We start from the raw sequence: 22472 nt of genomic DNA, 5'->3' as shown, positions 1-22472 counted from the left end.
TGGTGCTGGGAAAATTGGACAGCTACATGCAAAAGAATGAAACTTGACCACTCTCTCACACCATACACAAAAATAAACTCCAAATGGATGAAAGACCTCGATGTGAGACAGGAATCCATCAAAATTCTAGAGGAGAACATAGGCAGCAACCTCTACGACATCGGCCAAAGCAACCTTTTTCATGACACATCCCCAAAGGCAAGAGAAACAAAAGATAAAATGAATTTATGGGACTTCATCAAGATTAAAAGTTTCTGCACAGCCAAGGAAACAGTCAGAAAAACTAAGAGGCAGCCCACGGAATGGGAGAATATATTTGCAAATGACACTACAGATAAAGGACTGGTATCCAAGATCTACAAAGAACTTCTCAAACTCAATACACGAGAAACAAATAAACAAATCAAAAAATGGGCAGAAGATATGAACAGACACTTTTCCAATGAAGACATACAAATGGCTAACAGACACATGAAAAAATGTTCAAAATCATTAGCCATCAAGGAAATTCAAATCAAAACCACACTGAGATACCACCTTACGCCAGTTAGAATGGCAAAAATAGACAAGGCAAGAAACAACAATTGTTGGAGAGGATGTGGAGAAAGGGGATCCCTCCTACATTGTTGGTGGGAATGCAAGTTGGTACAGCCACTCTGGAAAACAGTGTGGAGGTCCCTTAAAAAGTTAAAAATTGAGCTACCCTATGACCCAGCCATTGCACTACTGGGTGTTTACCCCAAAGATACAGACGTAGTGAAGAGAAGGGCCATATGCACCCCAATGTTCATAGCAGCAATGTCCACAATAGCTAAATTGTGGAAGGAGCCGAGATGCCCTTCAACAGATGACTGGATTAAGAAGTTGTGGTCCATATATACGATGGAATATTACTCAGCTATCAGAAAGAACGAGTTCTCAACATTTGCTACAACATGGACAGCACTGGAGGAGATTATGCTAAGTGAAATAAGTCAAGCAGAGAAAGACAACTATCATATGATTTCTCTCATCTATGGAACATAAGAACTAGGATGATCGGTAGGGGAAGAGAGGGATAAAGAAAGGGGGGGTAATCAGAAGGGGGAATGAAACATGAGAGACTATGGACTATGAGAAACAAACTGAGGACTTCAGAGGGGAGGGGGGTGGGGGAATGGGATAGACCAGTGATGGGTAGTAAGGAGGGCACGTATTGCATGGTGCACTGGGTGTTATACACAACTAATGAATCATCGAGCCTTACATCGGAAACCGGGGATGTACTGTATGGTGACTAACATAATATAATAAAAAAATCATTAAAAAAAAAAAAGGCAAGAACTAATTATTTTCCTTGGAGAACTGAGGGCTTGCTCTCCCATGATCACCCTATGTGAATCCCACCTGCCCATGTAGAACAGACAGTTAGCATGGAGAGACCACTTCCTGGGACTTCTCAGCCAGTCCATGGTAGTTGAGATGATGGTATTTAATTATGACCTCATTTATCACTCATGTGGCTTCTGCTTGCAGTAATTCTGCAAAGTTAGAGAAAGCTTTTCATGTGAGAAGCAGAAGGGAAATGAGTTGCCTGCTGTAATGTGTAAATTTGACTTCCCTGGGCCATCAATTTTATGCCACGGGGATATTAGATGTTATGCAACAAAATATCAAGCTGTGGAATCTCAATGTGAGCATTACATTGAGTTTGGATAAAACCCTCTGCATAGCCATACCCCCAGTGTCAACCAACTGGGTCCAACCCACCGGAGACCAGATTCCCACTGACCATTGCCAGCTTGTGGTCTGCCAATCCTTTCAGGGGCCATTGTGGTTGATGTAATCCTAACATTCACCTGTGTCAGAAAAGGAACCAACGGCCTGGCTAATAGGTCCCTTGTACTATACTTAGTGGAAAGGAGTTAAGATCTTCACCAAGATGTAAATTCCAAATTCCTGTACATGATCCTTTGTGGGACTATAAACTTTATGAAGCAACTCTTTTTCCGGCTCTCTAGATGTTTTATTCGTCCTTCTTAATTTCTCCAGACAATTTCCCTGAACATTAGTTCTTTCATAATTAAAACTAGTGATTCAGTGCCCAAGACTTATTAGCATTCCACCCCCAAGATTCTGGTGGAGTGGTTCTCAAACTGTGGCCCCTGACCAGCAGCATCCTCATGACCTGGGATCTTAGAAATGCAAATGATAGGTCTTTTGCTAAATACACTAACTCACAAACTCTGAGGGTGGGGCCTCCAGAGATTCTGATTAGAGCTCAAGTTTGAGAATTGTTGCTCTGTGTAAGGCAGTGCATGATTCCTCTCTCATAAATGAGGGTGAGCACCCCGGACAGCCTAGGACTATTTTAAGGGATCACAAATTTCCCTGTCCCACTCATGACGATAGAAAGCAGGACATTCTTGGTTTTAACAATGTTCTCTGAACTTTGGGGGAAGAAACACACTAACGTACAGCTCCATGGTAATGAAGAGAGGAGGACAGTTGTAATTGTACTCTGAGCCTTGGAGAAGAGGAAATGCCCAGAAGAAAAGCAATGATAAGACCTGGGGGCAACTGCTGAATTTGGTTACTGGGGAGCTCAACAGCACCCTCTGGGTGCTGACTTTATAAGGTTCTGGTTTTGGGAGGTTGAGACATGGATACTATTTAACAAACCATGCTGTATTTAGAGTAAATTCAGTATGCAAACCTGGAGGAAAAATGACAAAGGTGGTTTTTCTTTTTTGCAAGAGGATTCCTATCAGCTTTGTATAAGACAAACAAACAAACTTAAAAATAACCCAAGTAAAACAAAATCTTAGCAAGGTCAACTGTGACTTGGCTCTGGATTAATAGATACTACATTCTAATTTATACTAGTTAGTGATGAGCTATGAGGGGCTTTGGAGCCAAACAGATCTGCATTTGAGTTCCAACTCCACGTTTACTAGCTGTGTGGCCTAAAATAAGTTACCCGGCTTTATTCAGTGTGTTTCCTCAAATATAAATGAGGATAATGGTAGTGCCTACTTCCCAGGGATGCCCAGCTGATTAACTTAAGTGCGGTAGAGCAAATGCCTCGCCCAGTGACTGGCAAATACAAGTACCCTGAGAAAGTTAACTGTGCTACATTTACTGTTCTCATTATTTCTGACTCAGTGTCCCCACTGCATTTGGTGCATGAAGAAGTGGAAGATTTCAAGGATGACTGGACTAGTTAGTAAGCAATGAAAGAAAGTGAAGGCACCACATTAAAGAAGGTCTGCTTGCTGTTCTAGATGGTGAGGGATCATCCCAACTTCCCTTGGCATGCCCTCTCTTGGGGGCAGCAGGAGAGGGGCTTAGCTCCTGGTCTCCTTTCTGCCAACAGAAATCCAAGGACGGTCTCCAAGCTCACCCAGAAGGAGTACACAGCCTTCTGGGCACCCTGCATCTCTGTGATTCGCCCCCCTCATCCATCTGCTGAGAACACACAGTTCTGCCTGGAGTGCTCTTGGAGGACATGATCCTTCATTTGGCATTATTGCTCAGTGCTAAGTCACTGGCTGTGCTTATCCTCAACTTCATGGCCAACCCCAGTTTCCAGCATGCTGAGGGCTGCTAGTTCCCTTTCCTAAAAGCCACAAGTCCCGTGTTTCACACGACAGAGTGAAGATGTGGCCAACTCACATGGACAGGGCAAGTACCCGTAGACGGCCTTGAGGAGACAACTGTGAATGTGTGACTTTCAGCATGGGTTTTGGGATGTCACTTTATCCCTTCTTTTGGGCCTTAGTTATGGTAAGACAGGAAATGGAATACCTACCCCCAATTATTTCAGAGATCTGAGTTGAAACCAATTTTACTTAAAAATAGTCTGAATAAAGTAAATATTACACCAACACACACACACACACACACACACACACACACACACACACACACACACTGACTCTTTTGACTAAATAAAGTTTTCAATAAACTTGAGGCGAAGTCCTAAGTTCAGTTTTACTAATTGCCCACAATATGGGTGTTCTTTTATGTTTTATAATTTTTATTTTGTTATATTAGTCACCATACAGTACATCCCCAGTTTTTGATGCAATGTTCCACAGAACATGGGTGTTCTATCATAATCTTTTCGCTTCTACCTTCACTCCTGAAACAAAGTTGGCCCCTAGATATGTTGATTCTTCCCATCATTTCCTAGATTCTCAGATCCCGATTCTCAGGTCCTGAATGCTCTGTGCTGGGGACTCTGCTAAGCTCCTTATATGTGTTTTCTCACTTGATTCTCACAATATTTCTTGAGGCCAACTCTATTATTATCTCTACTTTGCATATGAAGAGGCTGAGGCTTAAGTGGCTGCAAGAATTTGCCTGTGGACATACAACTTGAGAGCCACTGAGCTGGGATTTGACTCTAGACCCCGAGGCTCCACAGCAGGTGCATTTAAGCGTTATCAAACAGTGCCTCAGACCCCGACTGTGCCGGTCCTCCCCCTGCTGGATAGCTCCTGCATCCAGCCATTCCCTGCCTAACTAAGCAGTGCGAGGGGGGAAAAGTCTTGATCCACTGAAGTGATGAAGAAGGAAAGAACTGATGTTTCTTGGTCTTTTTGTGTTTTTTGGGGGGGTTGTTTTGTTTTTGTGTTTGTTTTGTTTTTGCTGGATCATACTAGAGAGAAGAACAGTTTAGAAAAGAGAGAAAGCTCCCATTCACACCAAAATATAACATCGAGTTCACGCTTTTATCTGAAAGAATGTGGAGATGTCTTTGCATACTCAACAGTTTTTTAAAAATCCTTTACGATTTGTTCATATATGGAACGTGCAATGAACTTCCTTCTAAAAATAAAAACAAAACAGTCTCTCTGAGGGATCTCACCCACTTTCAGGCTACCTGCGCTATAGGGAGTCCACTCTCAAATCCGTTATCAATTCCAGATCCATGTGGTCAGATGCCAACTGTCAACCTCCTCCGGATTCTCCACAGACATCCTGAGCTGAACATGCCAGCACATTCTATTCCCCAATGCACTCCTCAATCTGATTCTCCTGAAGATAGGCAAATCACTCCTCCAGTAACCAGAACCAGCTACCTGCAAGCTCCTCCTCCTTTACCCGTTCTCCAAGGCTTGTTGATGCTGCTCTCGGTCGCACTCTTCCCTGGGCCTCCTCAACTTCCATCACCACTGCCCTCTCATCTCTTTCCTGTTATAGCATGAGCTTTCTAACTGGTTTCCCTGGCTCCACACCCACTCTCTCCCACCTCCCCTCATGGGAATGCAAAAGTGATCTTTCTGATATACACATGCAATCTTGTTCTCCCCCTAGTCAAATCCCTCTAGGATCTCCAGTGCAGCACATCCAAGCTCTGCGAACTTTAGAGAAAGGCACCTAAGTCCTCCTGGTCTGGCTCCTCTTCTCCTGTCCAGCCTCCCCTATCCCTCTTCCACCCTCACTTGACCGTCTAACCGTGTTGAGTCACTTAGAGTTCTGTGCTATTCCTGCACTGCCATACCTTTTTGTGTCCCGGTCATTTTGCCCAGAGAGTCCTTATTTCTTTTCTCTGCTGGTGAATTCCTACTCATCCTTTGAGATTCAGGTCCAGAGTCATCTTTCTTAGGAGACCTACCTGATTCCCTCTAGGTAGAGGTAGCCCCTAGAATGCATCTCTGTTGTAGCACAAAGTAACACGCATTTTAATTATTTACCAGTCTGTGTCTCCCAGCTAATTATAAGCTCTTCCAGGGACAGGCCTCTGTCTTTTTCATTTTTGTGTCTCTAGCACCTACCAGGGTACTTGGTATAACTGGGGCACTTGTTAAATGCTTGTTGAAATATGAATATGTGATTGAATGGAACGTATCATGTTAAAATAAAAGTTCATACTGATCTAAAATTTTCAAAATGAACTAATCAATAAATGTGGCTTGAGCATGTGTGATATATAAAGAATGGTGTTGCATTAGACATGAAGAAGTACCGATTATGGCTTCTGCCTTAAGAAACTTATAATCTAGCTGGGGGGCCAGAGGATATGTATAAAAATAAATGTTAATTAAGAGACAAATGATTTTAATGAACTGAAAAAAAGGAACTTCTCAAGGCAGTTACTAAATGAGTGAAGTGGAGATGGGTTATAGGATCTCAGAGACTGAAAAGGTCACTATGGCCTAGAGAAGGGGTTCTACGGAGTATGACTTGATTAGTTAGAACTCCATGTTGTAAGTGGCCAAAAGAATTAGCCCATAATGATTTAAATAATAAAGGGAAGCCACTGACCAAAATTCCCAGGAACGACTGGCTTCAGACAGGACACCATCTAGCATGCAAGTAATATGACCCGATTTCTCTCTATTTCGCTGTTCTTCCCTTTGAGGTGCCAGCTTCTTTCCTTTTCACCCACATTTTGTTATGTTATCACCCTTCCTTTTCCTCCCCCAGCAGCATCATGTTCTCCCCTTGAAGGGTACCATTTCCGGACCTCATAGCCTCACCTTATCTTTCTCGGAAGGCTTTAGCAAATATGTATTTACATTTCACTATCTCTGATAGTTGTATACCTTCAATGAACTAATCACTGTGGCCACAAAAATAGGATAATTTGATTGATTTCAGCCTATTAGTGCCCACCCCCAAAGTATGAAAAGGTCAAGCATACCTATTACATGGCTGATAATATAAAAGGGTGGTTGCCCATGAATATACAAGATACCCACAGAGGCTAGTGTGTCACCTGGGGTGGGAGGGAAAGCAGTGTGGCTTGGGAAACATGGCTTTGGGCTACGCTGAACAAGTTTGACTTCTTTCTCGCTTGCTTCACCTAAGCCAGATGTTAAAAGAGATCTCAGAACATGTGGCCTCTCCCCGTTATCCTTCTTTGAATCATGGCAGAAGAAAGAGCTTTGGATTAGGGACCAAAAGCTCTTGACTTCTGGTCTTGGCTCTGTCAGGACATTATATCTTTTTGAGCCTCTGTTTTCTCAGCTATAAAATGCAGATGATGACACCTGTCTTCCCAGCATTGTCAAGGGGATCACATGAAATGGTCAGTATGGAAGCTCTTTCAAAAGTATCAAGATATATTTAGAAAGTACTATATATAATCTTACACTCAGTGCTCACTTCCATATAGTCCTCATCTTGAGGGCTTAAAAAAATTAAGCCAGTTTCCCTTTGTTCACCCCACTCCAGACAGTCCGTCCATTTGTCATTGATATGTTTTCATTGGTATACTCTATATCAATCATGGTGCTTTTGGCTCAGGGAATGGAAAACCCCACTCCAAACAACTTTAACAATAGGACACTTTATTATCTCATGATAAGGAGTCCACAGACAGGGTGGGCTCCAGGTGCAGTATGTCAGCCAGTGCCTCCACTTCTTCTGGCTCTGACCTCACCTTAGGGTTGCTCTCATCCTCACCCCTGCTACAAAGTGGCTACAGTGGTTCCAGGAATCATAGCTAGACAACTCCTTCTTCATATGTGGATATCTCTCCCCCCGCCCCTTAGGCTAAAACAGATTTCCAAGAAAAACCGTCATGTCTTACTGATTAGAACTAGCCACAAGCCCACCCCTAAACCAATCTCTGGCAAAAGGGAATGCGATTCATTATGATTGGCTGAGATTACTCAGGATTTACCCTTGAGCTGGAGATACGGCTATTATCTACGCAGCCAGATGATGGAAAATGATCTGAAAATGATCAGGGCCTAATGGCTGAAAGAGTGGAGTGACTGGCTATTGAGTAGGCAGCCAATAACGTCTGTGTCACAGATGCCGTCAATGCCCTGCTCATTTCCTGGGGCCTATGACTTCAGTGCACATCACTGACTTCTGACCACTAGCACCTGTATTTCTTTGCTTGTAAGCTTCTTGGGCTACTCGCAGCCTGCATTGCTGCCCAAGCAATAAGCCAGAAAAACTGGGGGATTGATGTTCCCACCCTGGAAACAGCCCTCAATGACTGATGACCTGTATACTCCAAGTATAAATACCCAAGTTCCCTCACCTCTAGGGTGAGATAACTCTGTGGTGTTTCCTCTAGACTGGCTTCCAGAATTTCCCCAGCAGAATTAAGCTCCAGTTGGCCACAGTGGTAGCTGGCTTGACAACACTCTCACAGGCTGCCTTCTTTTTCCTGTCTTACTTTCTCATTCTGCTATGACATCTCCTTCACCTCCTTTGACTTCCTGTCTCAGAGTTAGCTTCTTGGGAAACTCAAATGAAGATACTATGTACCATATGCCAAACTTCTTCCTGAATCCACAGTCTTTGTATATAATTTTTCATCTGCGTGGAATGTGTTTCCTCTTTCTTCTCACCTGATGCACTCACTCTCCCTTCACGTCTTGGTGTAAATGTCACTTCCCTTCAGAATCCTTTGATTGTCTCTCCACCTGACACCATTCTCTCAATCTTTCCTCTCCTATTCTATACTTCTCCTTAACAATAAGTACAATGGTTGTAATTTAATTGTTTGTGTGATTTAATTATTTGCTTTCCATCTTTATCCACAACTAGCCTCTGAGCTGCTTGAGGGTAGGGACAATGTTTTTGGCTCAACACTACACCACCGACCTCCAGCACAATGCCTAGCACAAAGAGGGTCAAGGACTTCCTGGCTGCTGGAAAGATGAGGGTTGTGAGTGACTAAAGATGCAAATTTGAGGGTCACTCACATGGAGAAAATGATCAAATCTTTCGATGAAAAAGATCTTTGATTCACATGACTTCTACAAGGATCTACATTTGTTTCTTAGGACAGAATATAACTTTGATACATGAGGGGATGTCTGTAATCTCAAAGAGAAACTTGCAGTGGCTCATTTGTATCTGTAAGAGATGACACTTTAACCACCTTATTTTCTTTATACATTACAGAATTCTACCTCAAATCCCCTATTCATTCATTCATTCATTCATTCATTCATTCATTCATTCAATGCCTACTACTTATTAGGCATGTACCTGGCAAGACGCCAGCACTATCTGCTATCAACTGTTTTCAAAAGTCATGAGAGAGATTGTATTGATGGAGAATATTCCAGATTCCTTCTCTGACTCCCCTCAACCATCCCTTTACATTGGGCTTTTGGCTTTCATTAAAAAAACAAGGAACGAGCTCATGAAAGTAATCACTATATCTGCTGAAAAAGGTATCTGAGGACATTGTCCGTTTTGTCACCCAGTGTTCACATGGGAGACGTTCGTGATAAGTGGCGTGAGGCACGGTAAAAACAAAAAGACATGCATGCTTGTCATCTCTTTGCCAGGCAGGCTCTTTCTTACTAATCCCTAAACCAGACCCTTGCCTCTGCATGGGATTGATGCAGGTTTTATGGGGCTTGAGGTTTATATAATTTGGAATCCTTTGAGAAAAAAGTGCAAGACCACAAATAAAAATGTCACGCAGAGCCTTGGAAACACTCTAGCCAAGTGAGGGGCTCTGAAGTTCCAGCTTCACTGGTTTTGCAGTAAATCAGCCTCTGACCCTGATTCAGTGAACCTGCTCTCCTCTGCCCCTCACCCCTGCCACGGTTGTTCTGACCTCTCTACCTCGTTTATATTGATTTCTTACTTGAAAATGCTTCCTCCTCCTTTTTCAATCTGTGGACTACATTTTTTTTTCGAAGTTTGAATCCACAGTGCCTTCTTTGATTCTAACTAGCTGAAAGCTCTCCCTTCTTGAAGGTCCACACTCTATGACTATAACCCAGGATATTTTGTCTCATTATGGCTTAAATTGCATCGTTAATTGCTCTATTTTAGCTACATAGTGTGCCTTCCCCAATAAGAGTGTCCACTTCTTGGGCATAAGGACTATTTCTTCATTTAGATCTCTCCTCAGTACCTACTAGAGTTCTGGTTACAGCAGTATGGGAAGGAAAAAGGAAAGGTGTCGTGAAGCAGAATTATGCAGTTTGAAGTGAAGCCAACTTCATTTGAGTTCTAGTTCTGCCACTTGTTAGTGTGGGGCTTTAGGCTTAACCACTCTGAGTCTTAGTTTTCTCACTGATAGATAGATACAGGAATGACGTTTATTTTGCATCATTGTGAGAATTAAGTAAAAGCATTTGTTCATTCACCAAACATCTATTTATCCCCACTCTTGGGCTATTTCCGGTACCAGAAGCTTGGAATACATGTAACTGAGCAACATTCCCTTTACGGGGGTTCTCATGGTTGAGTTGGGAGATGGAAATTTACAATGTAACAGAATAAGACTATAACACACAATCAGAGTGTAGTAAGTGCTCAATAGTTGTGAAAGAACTGACAGAATGAAGGAATTCAGAAGAGAAAATGGTTAATTTTGCAAAGTAAGTAGGTCTTCCCATATTTGCCACATCATCCCTGTGTAAACACACTGTTAACTATAATGGATAGGACAGTGTATGGGAACTCATAAAATGTGACACGTAAAGGAAAAATAAAACCAAAGGAGAAAGAATGCAAGGAGAGAGGAAAAAGGGGAGGAAGAGAGTCCTCAAGGAGGCAAGGAGTGGGAAGGGACCTCTGTGGACCCACCTGGCCGAGTGTGCACTCCATGCCACCCAGGAAGTCGGCCTCCTTCAGCCCATTGTGGTTGCTGCTGATGTCATGGACTTCAAACCGCAGACGCTGCACCTCTTCAAAGTAAAAGTCCACAGTGAACAGTTTTGAATACACTGGGTTTATGCAGGTGCGGATCACCTCTGTTCTGTCAACCTGCAAGGAGAGAAGAAGAGAAAACCCCACCAAGGATTAGGGCTTTTTATTACTACCCTTTAGGTGAAATAATCCTCTGGTGCTTTCCCTTCTTCCAAACCGTAAGTGCCCTCCATTGAGTCACCAAAGCGAGCCGTTTGAAAGCCTACAAGGAAGCAACTTCTGAGAATGGGCCACGTTTCAAGGAGGGAAATCTTATTAGACAGAATAATTTGAAGCATTGCATTTAGAGTATGTTGTATTGTTAGGTAATAAGGCAACAAGATGGATCAATTATTAGTGACTGCCTGGAGCCCTAGGATGAAAAAGAGTCTGAAAGCACATCTGGGCTCAGGAGAAAAGAAATCTGTAATAGATTAGTGATGTCTGATGGGCACAGTAATGGCAAATGAGCAGGTAGGCACCCCATTTTAGCCAATCCTACTCTAACATGAGTTTTGCAACTCCTGATTCCTAACATAACGAAGTGGAAAGGCCATGAGAATGGGAATGAAGATGACTGCCTTTGGTCTCAACTATGCCTTTTATTGGGTTTATAATGGTTGCTAAGTCATTTCAATTCCCTGGAAGATGAAAAGCCCCCTCCTGCTCGAACATTCCATGGGTTATGACTCCCACTGCCTTCTGTGATAATAGCTCTCCATTTGCCCCTCTCTCTCAGATCCATATCTGCCACTGTCCACCCTACTCCTGCCCTTGGAGGCTGACCTCCTTGGATGGTATTTCCTGAACTTCCTTGTCCTCTAGATTCTGGTTTGAATCAGCCAAGGGGAGGACTTAGCAGAAGATCAGACAGTGGAAGGACAGAGGTGCTGGCAGCAGCATGGTGCCTCTGCACACATAGAATCTGCTAGTAAATTCCTTTCCACAGAGGGAGCTTTTGTGGGTTCTGGTAACACAATGCCCCCTCTCTCTCTCGACTCTTCAGACCATAGGGTGGTATTGACTTTCTGCTGTTTCTATCCCCTAATAAGCCTCACATTCTTTGTTGGCTCCCCTATCCCTGTCCATGCCCCCAGAAAGCATCCTTCTGTAAAGTGTTTAACCCTTTAGATGAAACTCTCTGGGTATGCCATGTGTTTTTGCTGGTACCCTTACCACTAAGGTTCTTTTCTTCTATGTCTGTCACATGTCAAAACACCATTTATAACACCATTTATATCCTGGGATGCTAACCCAAGATCTTAATGACAGCTAACCCAAATTATAGCTAACCCAAGATCTTACAGTATCTCCCAACTGGAGATATCCATTACTCATATTTTACAAATCAACTGGAGCCTACATATACTTTTAGCTTTCAAATGGAAACATGGTCTAGTGGATACTTACTAGTGTCATTCATTAGCAAAAACTGGGAAAACCATTTCCTGCACTTTCATTAGAGTACAAAGAAACAGTCTCTCAAAAAACTGAAGGGAAGACTGTCTTTAACCATATCATGCACATACATGTTATCCAGCAAAGAAAAAATTCTTGCTGCAGCCTCCCCTGACATTCTTGCACTCAGTGTTTTGTCCCTGGCCCAATCATCCCTATGGGCCCTATGTGAGAGAGAGTTGTCCTGTAAGGAACATCACCTGCTATTCCTGAGGGGATGGACAATACAGGTTGTGAGGAGAAGGAGAACCTGATTCTGGTTATGTCCCTGTCCAACAGACAGAAAACCAAATTCCAAACTACTATTGATTAGCATTTTTCAATAAGCTATTTTTCAGGTCAACAGTTATTTGACTCTTCTGGGTTCTCCTGAAGTCTCAGCTTCTATTTGAACTGAATTTTACATTTTTTTAAAAGTTAAATTCAAGTTAGTTAACATATAATGTAGTATTGGTTTCAGGAGTAGACTTTAGCGATTTATCACTTACGTAAACACCCAGTGCTCATCCTAATATGTGCTCTCCTTAATGACCATCACCCATTTACCCCATCCCTTCCCATGGCTCCCCTCTAGCAATCCTCAGTTTGTTCTCTGTAGTTAAGAGTCTCTTATGGTTTGGGGTGCCTGGGTGGCTCAGTCAGCTGAGCGTCTGACTCTTGGTTTCAGCTCAGGTCATAATCTCAGTGTCATGAGACTGAGTCATGTGATGGGCTCTGTGCTCAGCAGGGAGTCTGCTTGAGAGTCTCTCTCTCCCTCTCCCTCCTCTTCCCCATGCTCATTCTCTCACTCTCTCTCTAAATAAATAAATGAATCTTTTTTTTTAAAGTCTCTTATGGTTTGCCTGAGTTTTACATTTTTATATAATATTCATTCTGTGGGATAGGACTGAATGCGTCATTGGCTGATTGTATAGGTACAAGGATTTACTATATTGATATAATTTTTTCAGTTGTTAAAAGATCATGGTTTTGAATAGTAGTATAAATCAGAGGTCACAAATCGGCAGTCTGCAAGTTCAAGCTGGAGGTGTTTTATTGGTCCCGTTTAAATGTATTTCCCCCCTTAATTTGCCAACATAAAAGGCAACAATAAATAAAATAAAATAGTCCCATAAATAGGACTATTTTTATTGCCCCTCCCACCTTTGGAAAAAAACCAGAATATCAGGCAACGTGGGGCCACATTCATACATGGCAACAATTGGGGACTGCCCCATTCAGATGGGGCACTCACTCTCCAAGCTCTTCTGCCTCGGTTAGTTTCCCTGTTTGACAACTAGAAGCATTTTTGCAACATCTGGTCCAAATTCACAGAATAATGAGCCATATAAGAGATTTAATTATATTCATGTGGTGCCTTTTGATATAGGATTTTGAAATAACCCCCGAGAACTAACTCAGACGGATTTGACATCCTCAAGACACAGAAAAGTAATCTTCTCTCCTTATGGGTGGAACAATAGAGTTCTAGGTGGGTTGAGATAAGACAGGAGATGGAAATTCCATCTAATTCCAGTCTTTGTTCCTGTGCTTCAACCACCCCAGATGGCACAAGGGGCTGATGTGCACCAATCCTGCTGCTTTTCTTCTCACTTCTTGATTTTCAGGTGACAATCCCACATAGATATAAGTTCATGTTGGCATCAAGCCACACACCTCAGACAGTCTATCCAAGGCAAGCTGCCAACATGCAACATGGAATGACTTGGTTTTTTTTAGGGAAATGACTGTTGGAAAGAAATTAAGAAATACACATTTGCATTACCAAGATAGATAATTTCCAAAGATAATCTCAGAGCCAGTAAGATTCCTAAAAGCACAGAGGAGCTCAGAAAAAGAATGATGGTAGAGGAAGTGCTTGCAATACTAACTGCCTAGTTAGAAGATATTTCAAAACTTTCTGCACTCCCAGCCATTATGGGAGATGCATTATCTTTTCTGGAGACTGAAGTCAGGCTTAGTCGGAGCAATAGAGCCTAGGATAGCTCATGTCCCTCACTGCGAGGCATGAAGATCAAGGTGATTGTTTCCAAAAGACCATTCACTGACTGGTGTTACCAGCTGCATCAGAATCCATTGCACAGCTTTTTCTGAAACTCAGATTCCTCTTCTCTACCACCTGTAATTCTGCCTAATCAAATAAGGGCAGGACCCAGAAATCTGCATTTTTAAGGGTGTCCCAGTCAATTCTGATGTGGGACTATCAGAGTAAGGGAATTTTGGATACGTAGGGTCTATCTCTTGCTCTTCTGTGAGGTTTTTTTTGGTCAAAGTTTATTTTAATCTTGGTGATCTTCTGTTACCTGGCCTTCAAAAAGTCCGCTTATCTCCTTTCCTCCCTAGTTGTAATGACTGATATATTCATGTTGCTTTATAATTTGCAGAACATGCTTAACGTCCAGTTTTTTATTTGATTCTTATAGCAATTATGTGATGTAACTTTGTAGTATTCTGTATTTGGGAAAAATCAAGGGCAAATATCAGCATAAGGTATGGAATGATAGAATGAGTACTTGAACTCACAGCTTCTGACCTCAAAGCCTGGACTATTTTCCTTAATTCAGGTTTATTTGTGAGAATTCCTTAAAAGAAATGGAAAATGTAGCTAGGTATAGTATGATGGTGATAGAATCAATTACTGAGTGATGCTTTTGATGAGATGCCCTTTTAAAAATTTCATCTAAAACATTTCTGAGTATAATACTAAAGTGTATACTAGTTAATATTTATAAAAAGCCTGCCCTGTCATAGGCATTTACTTAATAAATGAACTATCTAGGTGTAACTGACATATAATAAATCACATCTATTTAAATTATGCAATTCAGTAAGTTCTGACATACGTACATACTTGTGAAACCATGACCACAATCAAGATAGTGAACATAGCCACTGCCCCTCCAAGTTTCTTCATGCTCCTCTGTAACTCCTTCCTCTCACCCCCCTTCCCACCCCATTCCCAAGAAACCACTGATCCACTTTCTGTCCCATTAGATCAGTTTGTATCCTCTATAAGGTTCATCTTTTTTATTGCTGAGTAATATTCTGTGGATGGCCATTTGGATTGCTTCCAGTTTGGCTATTACACATAAAACTGCCATAACTATCCATGTACAAGCATTTGTAGGGACCTATATTTCTTCTTTTGGGTAAATACCTAGGATTGAAATATATGTTATGTTTAACTTTCAAAATTCTAATAGGCGTGTACTGGTATCTCATTGTGATGCTGATTTGCATTTTCCTAGTAACTAATGATGTTCAACATCTTTTTATATGCTTATTTGCCATCTGTATATCTTCTTTGATGAAGTATCTGTTCAAATCATTTGACAAGCACTCTCTTTTCATCCTTATGACAACATTATGAAGTGAGTACTATTATTATCCCCTCTTTCTGGGAGGTAGAGAGACCCTGTAACTTTCCCAATTTCACGCAGCTTTCAAGAAAGAGGTAGGATTTGAACCTAGATAGTCAAACTCCTAAGTCTGTGTTTCACCTTTATGCTATATAGTCATGCAAATTTGAAGCTTTTCCACCTAAACCCTGTTGCTCAGAGTAATGCATAACCCAGACAACAAATGTAAAATGTGGAAGTGGAGGGCAGTCAGTGAGTGACATTATGGTTGTGCCTCTGCAGATCTGGTTTGTCCACTGGGCATATTAGAGATAGAATGGGGGCCCTGAACACCACCCATAGAGATTGGACTATGCAGGGGACAAAGTCAGTATGTTATCAAGAAACAGATCAAGGAGAGCTTGGGCGTGGAGCCTGCTTAAGATTCTCTCTCCTTCTGCCCCTCCTTCTACACACACACACACACACACACACACACTCTCTCTCTCTCTATCTCTCTCTCTTTCCAATAAATAAATAAATCTTAAAAACAACAACAACAACAACAACAGTTCAAGACTCTGCACAGAATGGCTGTCTGCACCCTTGGGCTTCCGAGGGCTGGCAAAGAGGTGAAGGTTGTGAAGGTTATATAATGTGATGCTGTTAGTGGGGGAAGGTAAAGGCAGGAGCCCAAACTGATATCAGTCACTGAGTGGTCTAAGGTTTCTGGAGAAGTACAAGCCCTTATCCCAAAGATAACAGGTACTGGGGAAGAAATACATCATGGGCCCCAGAGAGACTCAAGGATTCCCCCACCCTAACTAAACAAATAGAGAAACTTTTCTATCTGGTTCTCAGAACCATCCATGTGAATGTACTTCGTAGCCAACATATGAATACAGAGTGGGGTCCTACAGAGAAACTCTGGAAGATACCTCCTATTTGAAGCAATCATGAAAATTTTGTGGAAGTAGCACACTTCATAAAAGCCACCTCCTTAGGGAATTCTTTTGACCCCTGCCCAGTAAATTATCTCATTCCTTCTTGAAATGGATGGCAAGTTGGGTGGTGACCAATGGCGAAGACAACTTTTCTGCTCAGGCAAAGGAAGGGGTGCGAATAAAAAATGACGCACCTAATTGTACCTCTTCTTACCTCTCCACAGGAGGCACTTTATAGGTCATCTTTGGTCTTTACCTGCATTAATTTTATTTTACTATTGTTTTTTGTTTTTTGAGAGAGAGAGAAAGAGAGGGGCAACACAGAGGGGCAGAGGGAGAGAGAGAGAATCTTAAGCAGGCTCCACACCCAGTACTACCCAGCGCTGAGCCTGATGTGGGACTCGATCTCATGACCCTGAGATCATGACCTCAGTCGAGATCATGAGTAGGACGTTTAACTGACTAAGCCACCCAGGAGTCCCTACCTTCACTGATTTTAAAACATACTTTTATTTCACAATGTAACGTATTTAAACTTGGAATGCATGTTATAATTGATGATATGGCATTGTTTGATTGGAAGCATTTTTTCTTAACTGGTGATACATGAAAGGGTTTCATTTTATCACTGACTTATCACTTTACAAATGATTCTATTACATATATCATCCTCATTTTGCAGATAATAAAATCAAACTGCATCGGAAAAGCAGTGGCAGAAGCAAGGCTCAAACCCAGTCTGTCTGACTCCAAAATATATGTTCTTTTTACTGTATAATTTGTTATGGATTGAATAATATCCCTCAAAATTCATATGTGGAAGTCCTAATCCCTGGTACCTCAGAATGTGACTTTCTTTGGAATAGAGTCATTACAGAAGAATTTGTTAAATAAGGATGAGGTCATCCTAGAGGAGGGTAAGCCCTGACCTAATACAACTGGTCTTTTACAAAGGAAGAAATTTGGACACAGACACACATGCATGGAGATGCCATCTGAACAAGATGGGAGAGATTAGAGATATGCGCCTACACTTTAAGGAACACTACTGGTTGCCAGCAAATCACCAGCAGCCAGGAGAGAGGCATGGAACAGATTCTCCTCGGTGCCCTCAGGGGCACAAACTCTGGCCACACTTTGATCTTGGACTTCTAGCCTCCCAAAGTGTTAGAGAATATATTTCTATTGTTTAATCCAGTCTGTGGTACTTTGTTACAACACCCCTTGTAAACTAACACACCATTCTACCTGTCTCAAGAAACATCCAGCCTGGCTTCTCTCACAGATTTACCTCCAAAAAGGCACTCTTCACCCACCACGGTAAAACCTCCAAATGCTCTAGATTAAACTGAGTAAGTAGTTCGGGATTACAAGTGTCTCTCACAGACTGTGGACTCTGGGAAACAAACTGCGGGCTTCAGAGGGGAGGGGGTGGGGGACTTGGATAGGCTGGTGATGGGTAGTAAGGAGGGCACGTATTGCACGGTGCACTGGGTGTTATACGCAAGTAATGAATCATGGAACTTTACATCAAAAACCAGGGATGTACTGTACAGTGACTAACATAATATAATAAAAAATATTATTTAAAAAAAACAAAAACAAATGTCTCTCTCCCTGCTGATGGAACCCTCCCTTCACCTTCCTGCTATACACTTAACCTGGCTCTCAAGTAACAGGGGCTCTTGCGTCAGCTGGGTCCTATTTATGGAGCCCTGGAGGTGAACCTGCCTCCTTTTACTACCTGATGTGGCTCCAGGCTTGTGCCATTGATAGTGGACAGTAAAATCACATCACCTTGCCCAGGAGTATGGTGCTCAGAAGTAAATAAGATGAGCATGACCCTATAAGCACCTTCGGAAAGGTCTCAAGTGTCACAATGACGGGTTCTGGGTCTTTCTCTTCCTTTGTTGTCTTCCCCAGTCCCTCTAGGCTACTGGCTCCATCCAGACAGACCTGAGCCAATCCTGACTCAGTCAGCATTCTGGCAGGGGTCTCAAATATGCCTCCCTGTGCTGAATGCCTCTTTGTCCTTCACAGCTGTTCCTTTCCTCCGATGTGAGAACCCAGTTTGTGTGGCTTAGTTTTCTGATTTCTTCTCCACATCTCATTGCCTTGAGCCCCAGCCCACTCAGCTTGGGGGTTTTGTCACGGTACCAACGCTATATAATAGAAATTTCCCTTGTGACGGAAATGTTTTATATCTGCGCGGTCCAGTATGGTAGCTACTAGCCAGATGTGGCTATTAGGCACTTGAAATGTGCCTAGTGGACCTGAGGAACTGAATTTTTAATTCAATGAGAGTGAAGCCCTGATGAATAGAATTAGTCCCCTTACAAAAGAGATCCCAGAAAGCTCCCTTGCCCCTTCCACCATGTGAGGACACAGTGAGAAGCTGGCAGTCTATGAATCAGAAAGAGGGCTCTCACTAGGTAGTGAATTTGCCAGTGCCTTGATCTTAGATTTCCTAGCCTCCAGAACTGTGAGAAATAAATTTACATTGTTCACAAGCTACCCATTCTACGGTATGGCTAAACTACCCAGTAGTTTAAAAATCTTAACCAATGTACACAGTTGAGTTTGAAAACCAGTAATACTATATTACCAGCCTTTATGGCTCAGCCCCAGGGTACACAGAGACCAGGAAACAAAGTATTGTGGGATCTACTCCACGTGTCACACCCCAGCCCCTGGATCAGACTTGGTGTACTGGTCCATTTCCAATTTTTGGAAACTGCCATTTTGACTGCTGCTCATTTTGCTATAGGACATCAAGATTTAGTGAAATAACCACATTATGGGTTGGTTTATTTGGATGTCTTATCCAGCTGAGCACTTCATTAATGGTGTGCTCCCAATTTGCGAAATGAGAGTTGGTGAATGTGGTGGTTATTCTCCTTTGCATCTCCAGATCTTTCTGCTCTGCTCTGTGGCCCAAGAAACTGGCCTGCTTGCTTCGTTTGGATTTTTCTGGCAGCTTGCCTCCTTCAGCCAATGGGAGGCACCAGTAAGAGATCACAAAGTGGGAGGAATGAGGGGCTGGTGTGTTTTTCTTACCCTCTCCCTGCCCCAGGTTGCAATTTTGGCAGTGACTATGTCACTCCCCCTACAGATCTCCTAGAATCTCTCCCTACAAGGCTCTAGCTCGCACTGGATTCCGGTAACACTGCTATTTCTGCCTGCCCAGTAAGCCTAGTGGTAGCTTTTACTACTGCTAGTCCCAGAGCATCTCAGCATCCGTTGCTGATCCCTCTAACTTTGTCCATGCAGCTATAAATGGTCCCTTTATTAACATATCTTTTTTTTTGGCTGGAACTCTGATTCAGATATGCTCTTAAAAATGGTCCAAGATACTACAAAAACATAGAAGAGCCTTCTGTAGACTAAGAGGAGATGAAACTGTGTCCAGTCTGGTGGCTCATGATGAGTGAATTCTATGATATTTTAGGACTTTGAAAAGTGGTAGTCCATATGGGATTCATGTGGTAACTTCCTCTTAGCCACAATATCCTATTCCCCAACCGTGTTCAAATAACCGATCATAAGGAACATTTACTGAGTACTTAGTATGCACCAGGCATTGTCCTAACCACTTCTCATATGTTATTCCACTTAGTCATCCCAACAACCACAGATTACCACTACCACTATTTTACATATGAAGAAACTTAGGGTCGAAGAGGTTAAATTGCCCAAAGTCATCAGCTATTAAGTGACGGAGCCACTTGGGATTTCCCCTAACCCTCTTTCCTGGGATTTCTCTTGAAGAAAACAAATCTATTTAGGTACCCTCTGACCATAGTGGTTTTAAGAAGCGCCCTTCCCAAACTCAATACTCCAAATGCTCTTTGAGAGGAAAACAATCTTTAACACCCTCAGCCGGGTGACAGACCCTAAAGTTTTTTCAGTGGGACTGTTGAGTGTCCGGTGCACCTTTCCTAGTCTTCAAACTTTTTCTCCCCCCTCCCCTTTTGTATTTTGCTCTTCAAATTTCCTCCACTTAGAGCCCCTTCAGAATGGCTCAGGAGGAACCCGGATGCTCTAAGGGAAGAGGACATAAGAAGATTCTATAACACAAATGGCGTTTTTCAGTCCTAAATCAATTGCTTTCTACCTCCCACTCCAGCTGTACGCTGGCACATAAATATCAAGCAATCAGAAACTGCCTCACAAAATTCACGCCCGCCTGCTAAAAGCAGGCAGAGGCTGCCAGGATCGGGAGTGGGAAGGTGTTGGATTGCAGGTCACTCCAAGTTGCAGCTACTGTCAGATCCTCCTCATGCAGGAGCTTGGAGGCTAATCCCACACAAGTGTAAAGCAATTTGCACTTCACTCAGATGTTGGTTATTAACAGGATGTTCCCACCATCTCGTCTCTCTGTCACAGCTGTGGAGTCCTCTGGAAAGGTCGTCCGAGGCTGGAGAGCCTTAGTTTTCTTATTAATTGATGTTTGAAATAGTGAAGAGAAACTCATCTGCAGGGTGCTGCACATGCATCCCAAGTCTAACATGCTCACCAGGCAGCACAATGAGCAGGCGGACTCACCGAGGCCGGCCTCCACCCTCCTCGTAATAGGGGTCCACGTGCGGGGAAGAAAGGAGAGGAGGATATCCAGAGCTTGGGGTCAGCCCCCTGGGCTCCAATTCCCTCCCCCCCTAACTCCTTTAGAATTACCAATACCCATTCTGCTTGTAAGTCAATTCCCAAATGTCCAAGTTGTGAATCAGTCACATGATCCAGGTGACTCTTCTCCAGTTTTGTCACTGGGTTGGGAAGAGCACATCAGCCTTCTGCCCGTGGCACTCCCTCATTCATCTCTTGAAATGCTTACCTCTCTTGAAACTTTGCTTTTTTCATGAAGTATATGTTGCTGATAGCAATAATCTCAGATCTCCGATTCTTAGTTCATCTAGTATGAAAATGGCAGCCACTTTCATCCTGCTCTCAGTTCAGAGTGATTGGTGGGAATGTGGTATTATGAAGGTACCTGAGGCTACCTCTGTATTTGGTGAGAAGACTGATCGCTTAGCAGTATCTGCCCTGGGTGTACAAGGAGGTAGGAGTGGCTAATGTGTCACATGTATGTCATTCCTCTTCTACTCTGGCAATTCAACGTTTAGAAGAGGAGCCTGGGGCCCAAAGATATTAAAATGACATTCTTAAATTCAGGAAGCTACAAACTAGCAGTTGAGATGTGGATCCAGTTAGATTCTCTGACTCCTAGTGCAGTGCTCCATCTCATCACACCAGACTTATTCCATGACTTCCTATGCAGCTACACAACTTACAGGATCCAGGGCCCGGTGTTTTAGTATCAAAGTTTAATACACAAAAAAACTCGCATACACTCAGCCTTTGTTCGTTTGTTTGTTTTTGGAGACATTTTTGTGTGTAATGGTGGGGGGAGTTGGTTTTTTTTTTTTTTGTTAGAGAGAGAGTGCGAGAGCATGCACGGGGGCATGGGTGGGGAAGCAGTACAGGAGGGGCAGAGGCAGAGGCAGATAGAGAATTTAAAGCAGGTTCCATGCTCAGGCACAGCCTGATGCAGGGCTTGATCTCACGACCTTGAGATCCTGACTTGAGCCAAAATCAAGAGTCAGACGCTTAACTGACTGAACCCCCAAGCACCCCCAGGCTTGTGTGTGTGTGTGTGTGTGTGTGTGTGTGTGTGTGTGGTTTTATCCATGGGAACTAATTCCCCGCAACATCTAAAACAAAGTTCTAAAAAACAAGTTCTCTGAAGAGTGCAACACTATGGAACTAGACCACACCAAGAACTGGGCTAGCCCCCTCCCCACAACAGCATCAAAGAGGTCCTTGTACCAAGCCGGACATGAATCGCCAGCTAAGAGATGGTCAGACACCACTGCGTGTCTCTTGAATGGGAATACTTCAAAGCAGCATTCCTGAAGCATGTGCTATAATACACTAGCTCTTCAAGCGGCTCCTGGAAATAAAGCATTCTGCTGTCAAGTGAGTTTCGAAAGTCCTACCTACTATACCCTTTTCCTACAAAGCCATCATGCAGAGTTTATATTAAAGGCTCTTGAGTTCTGCAGCAAAGAAATGTGTTAACTTTTCTAGTATTTTCCAAACTTTTAAAACCCTCCTTTTCTTCTCAGAAATA

General features: G+C 42.8%; 1 protein-coding gene across 2 annotated transcripts in view; it reads right to left on the bottom strand.

Annotated features, from left to right (window-relative positions):
* CPNE4 (copine 4) overlaps positions 1–22472 on the bottom strand; it is a 474248-nt gene that overhangs the window by 147320 nt on the left and 304456 nt on the right. For both annotated transcript variants that reach the window (XM_008708689.1, XM_008708694.2), the window contains exon 3: positions 10504–10683. In XM_008708689.1, coding sequence (XP_008706911.1) covers positions 10504–10683 — 180 coding nt within the window. The remainder of the gene's footprint in view (positions 1–10503; positions 10684–22472) is intronic.

Source organism: Ursus maritimus, unplaced genomic scaffold (assembly GCF_017311325.1).
Source record: "Ursus maritimus isolate PB19 unplaced genomic scaffold, ASM1731132v1 scaffold_20, whole genome shotgun sequence".
In the NCBI taxonomy this organism is placed as follows: Eukaryota; Metazoa; Chordata; class Mammalia; order Carnivora; family Ursidae; genus Ursus; species Ursus maritimus.
The sequence above is the reverse complement of the archived record's forward strand: the minus strand, read 5'-3'. Positions and strand labels throughout refer to the sequence as shown.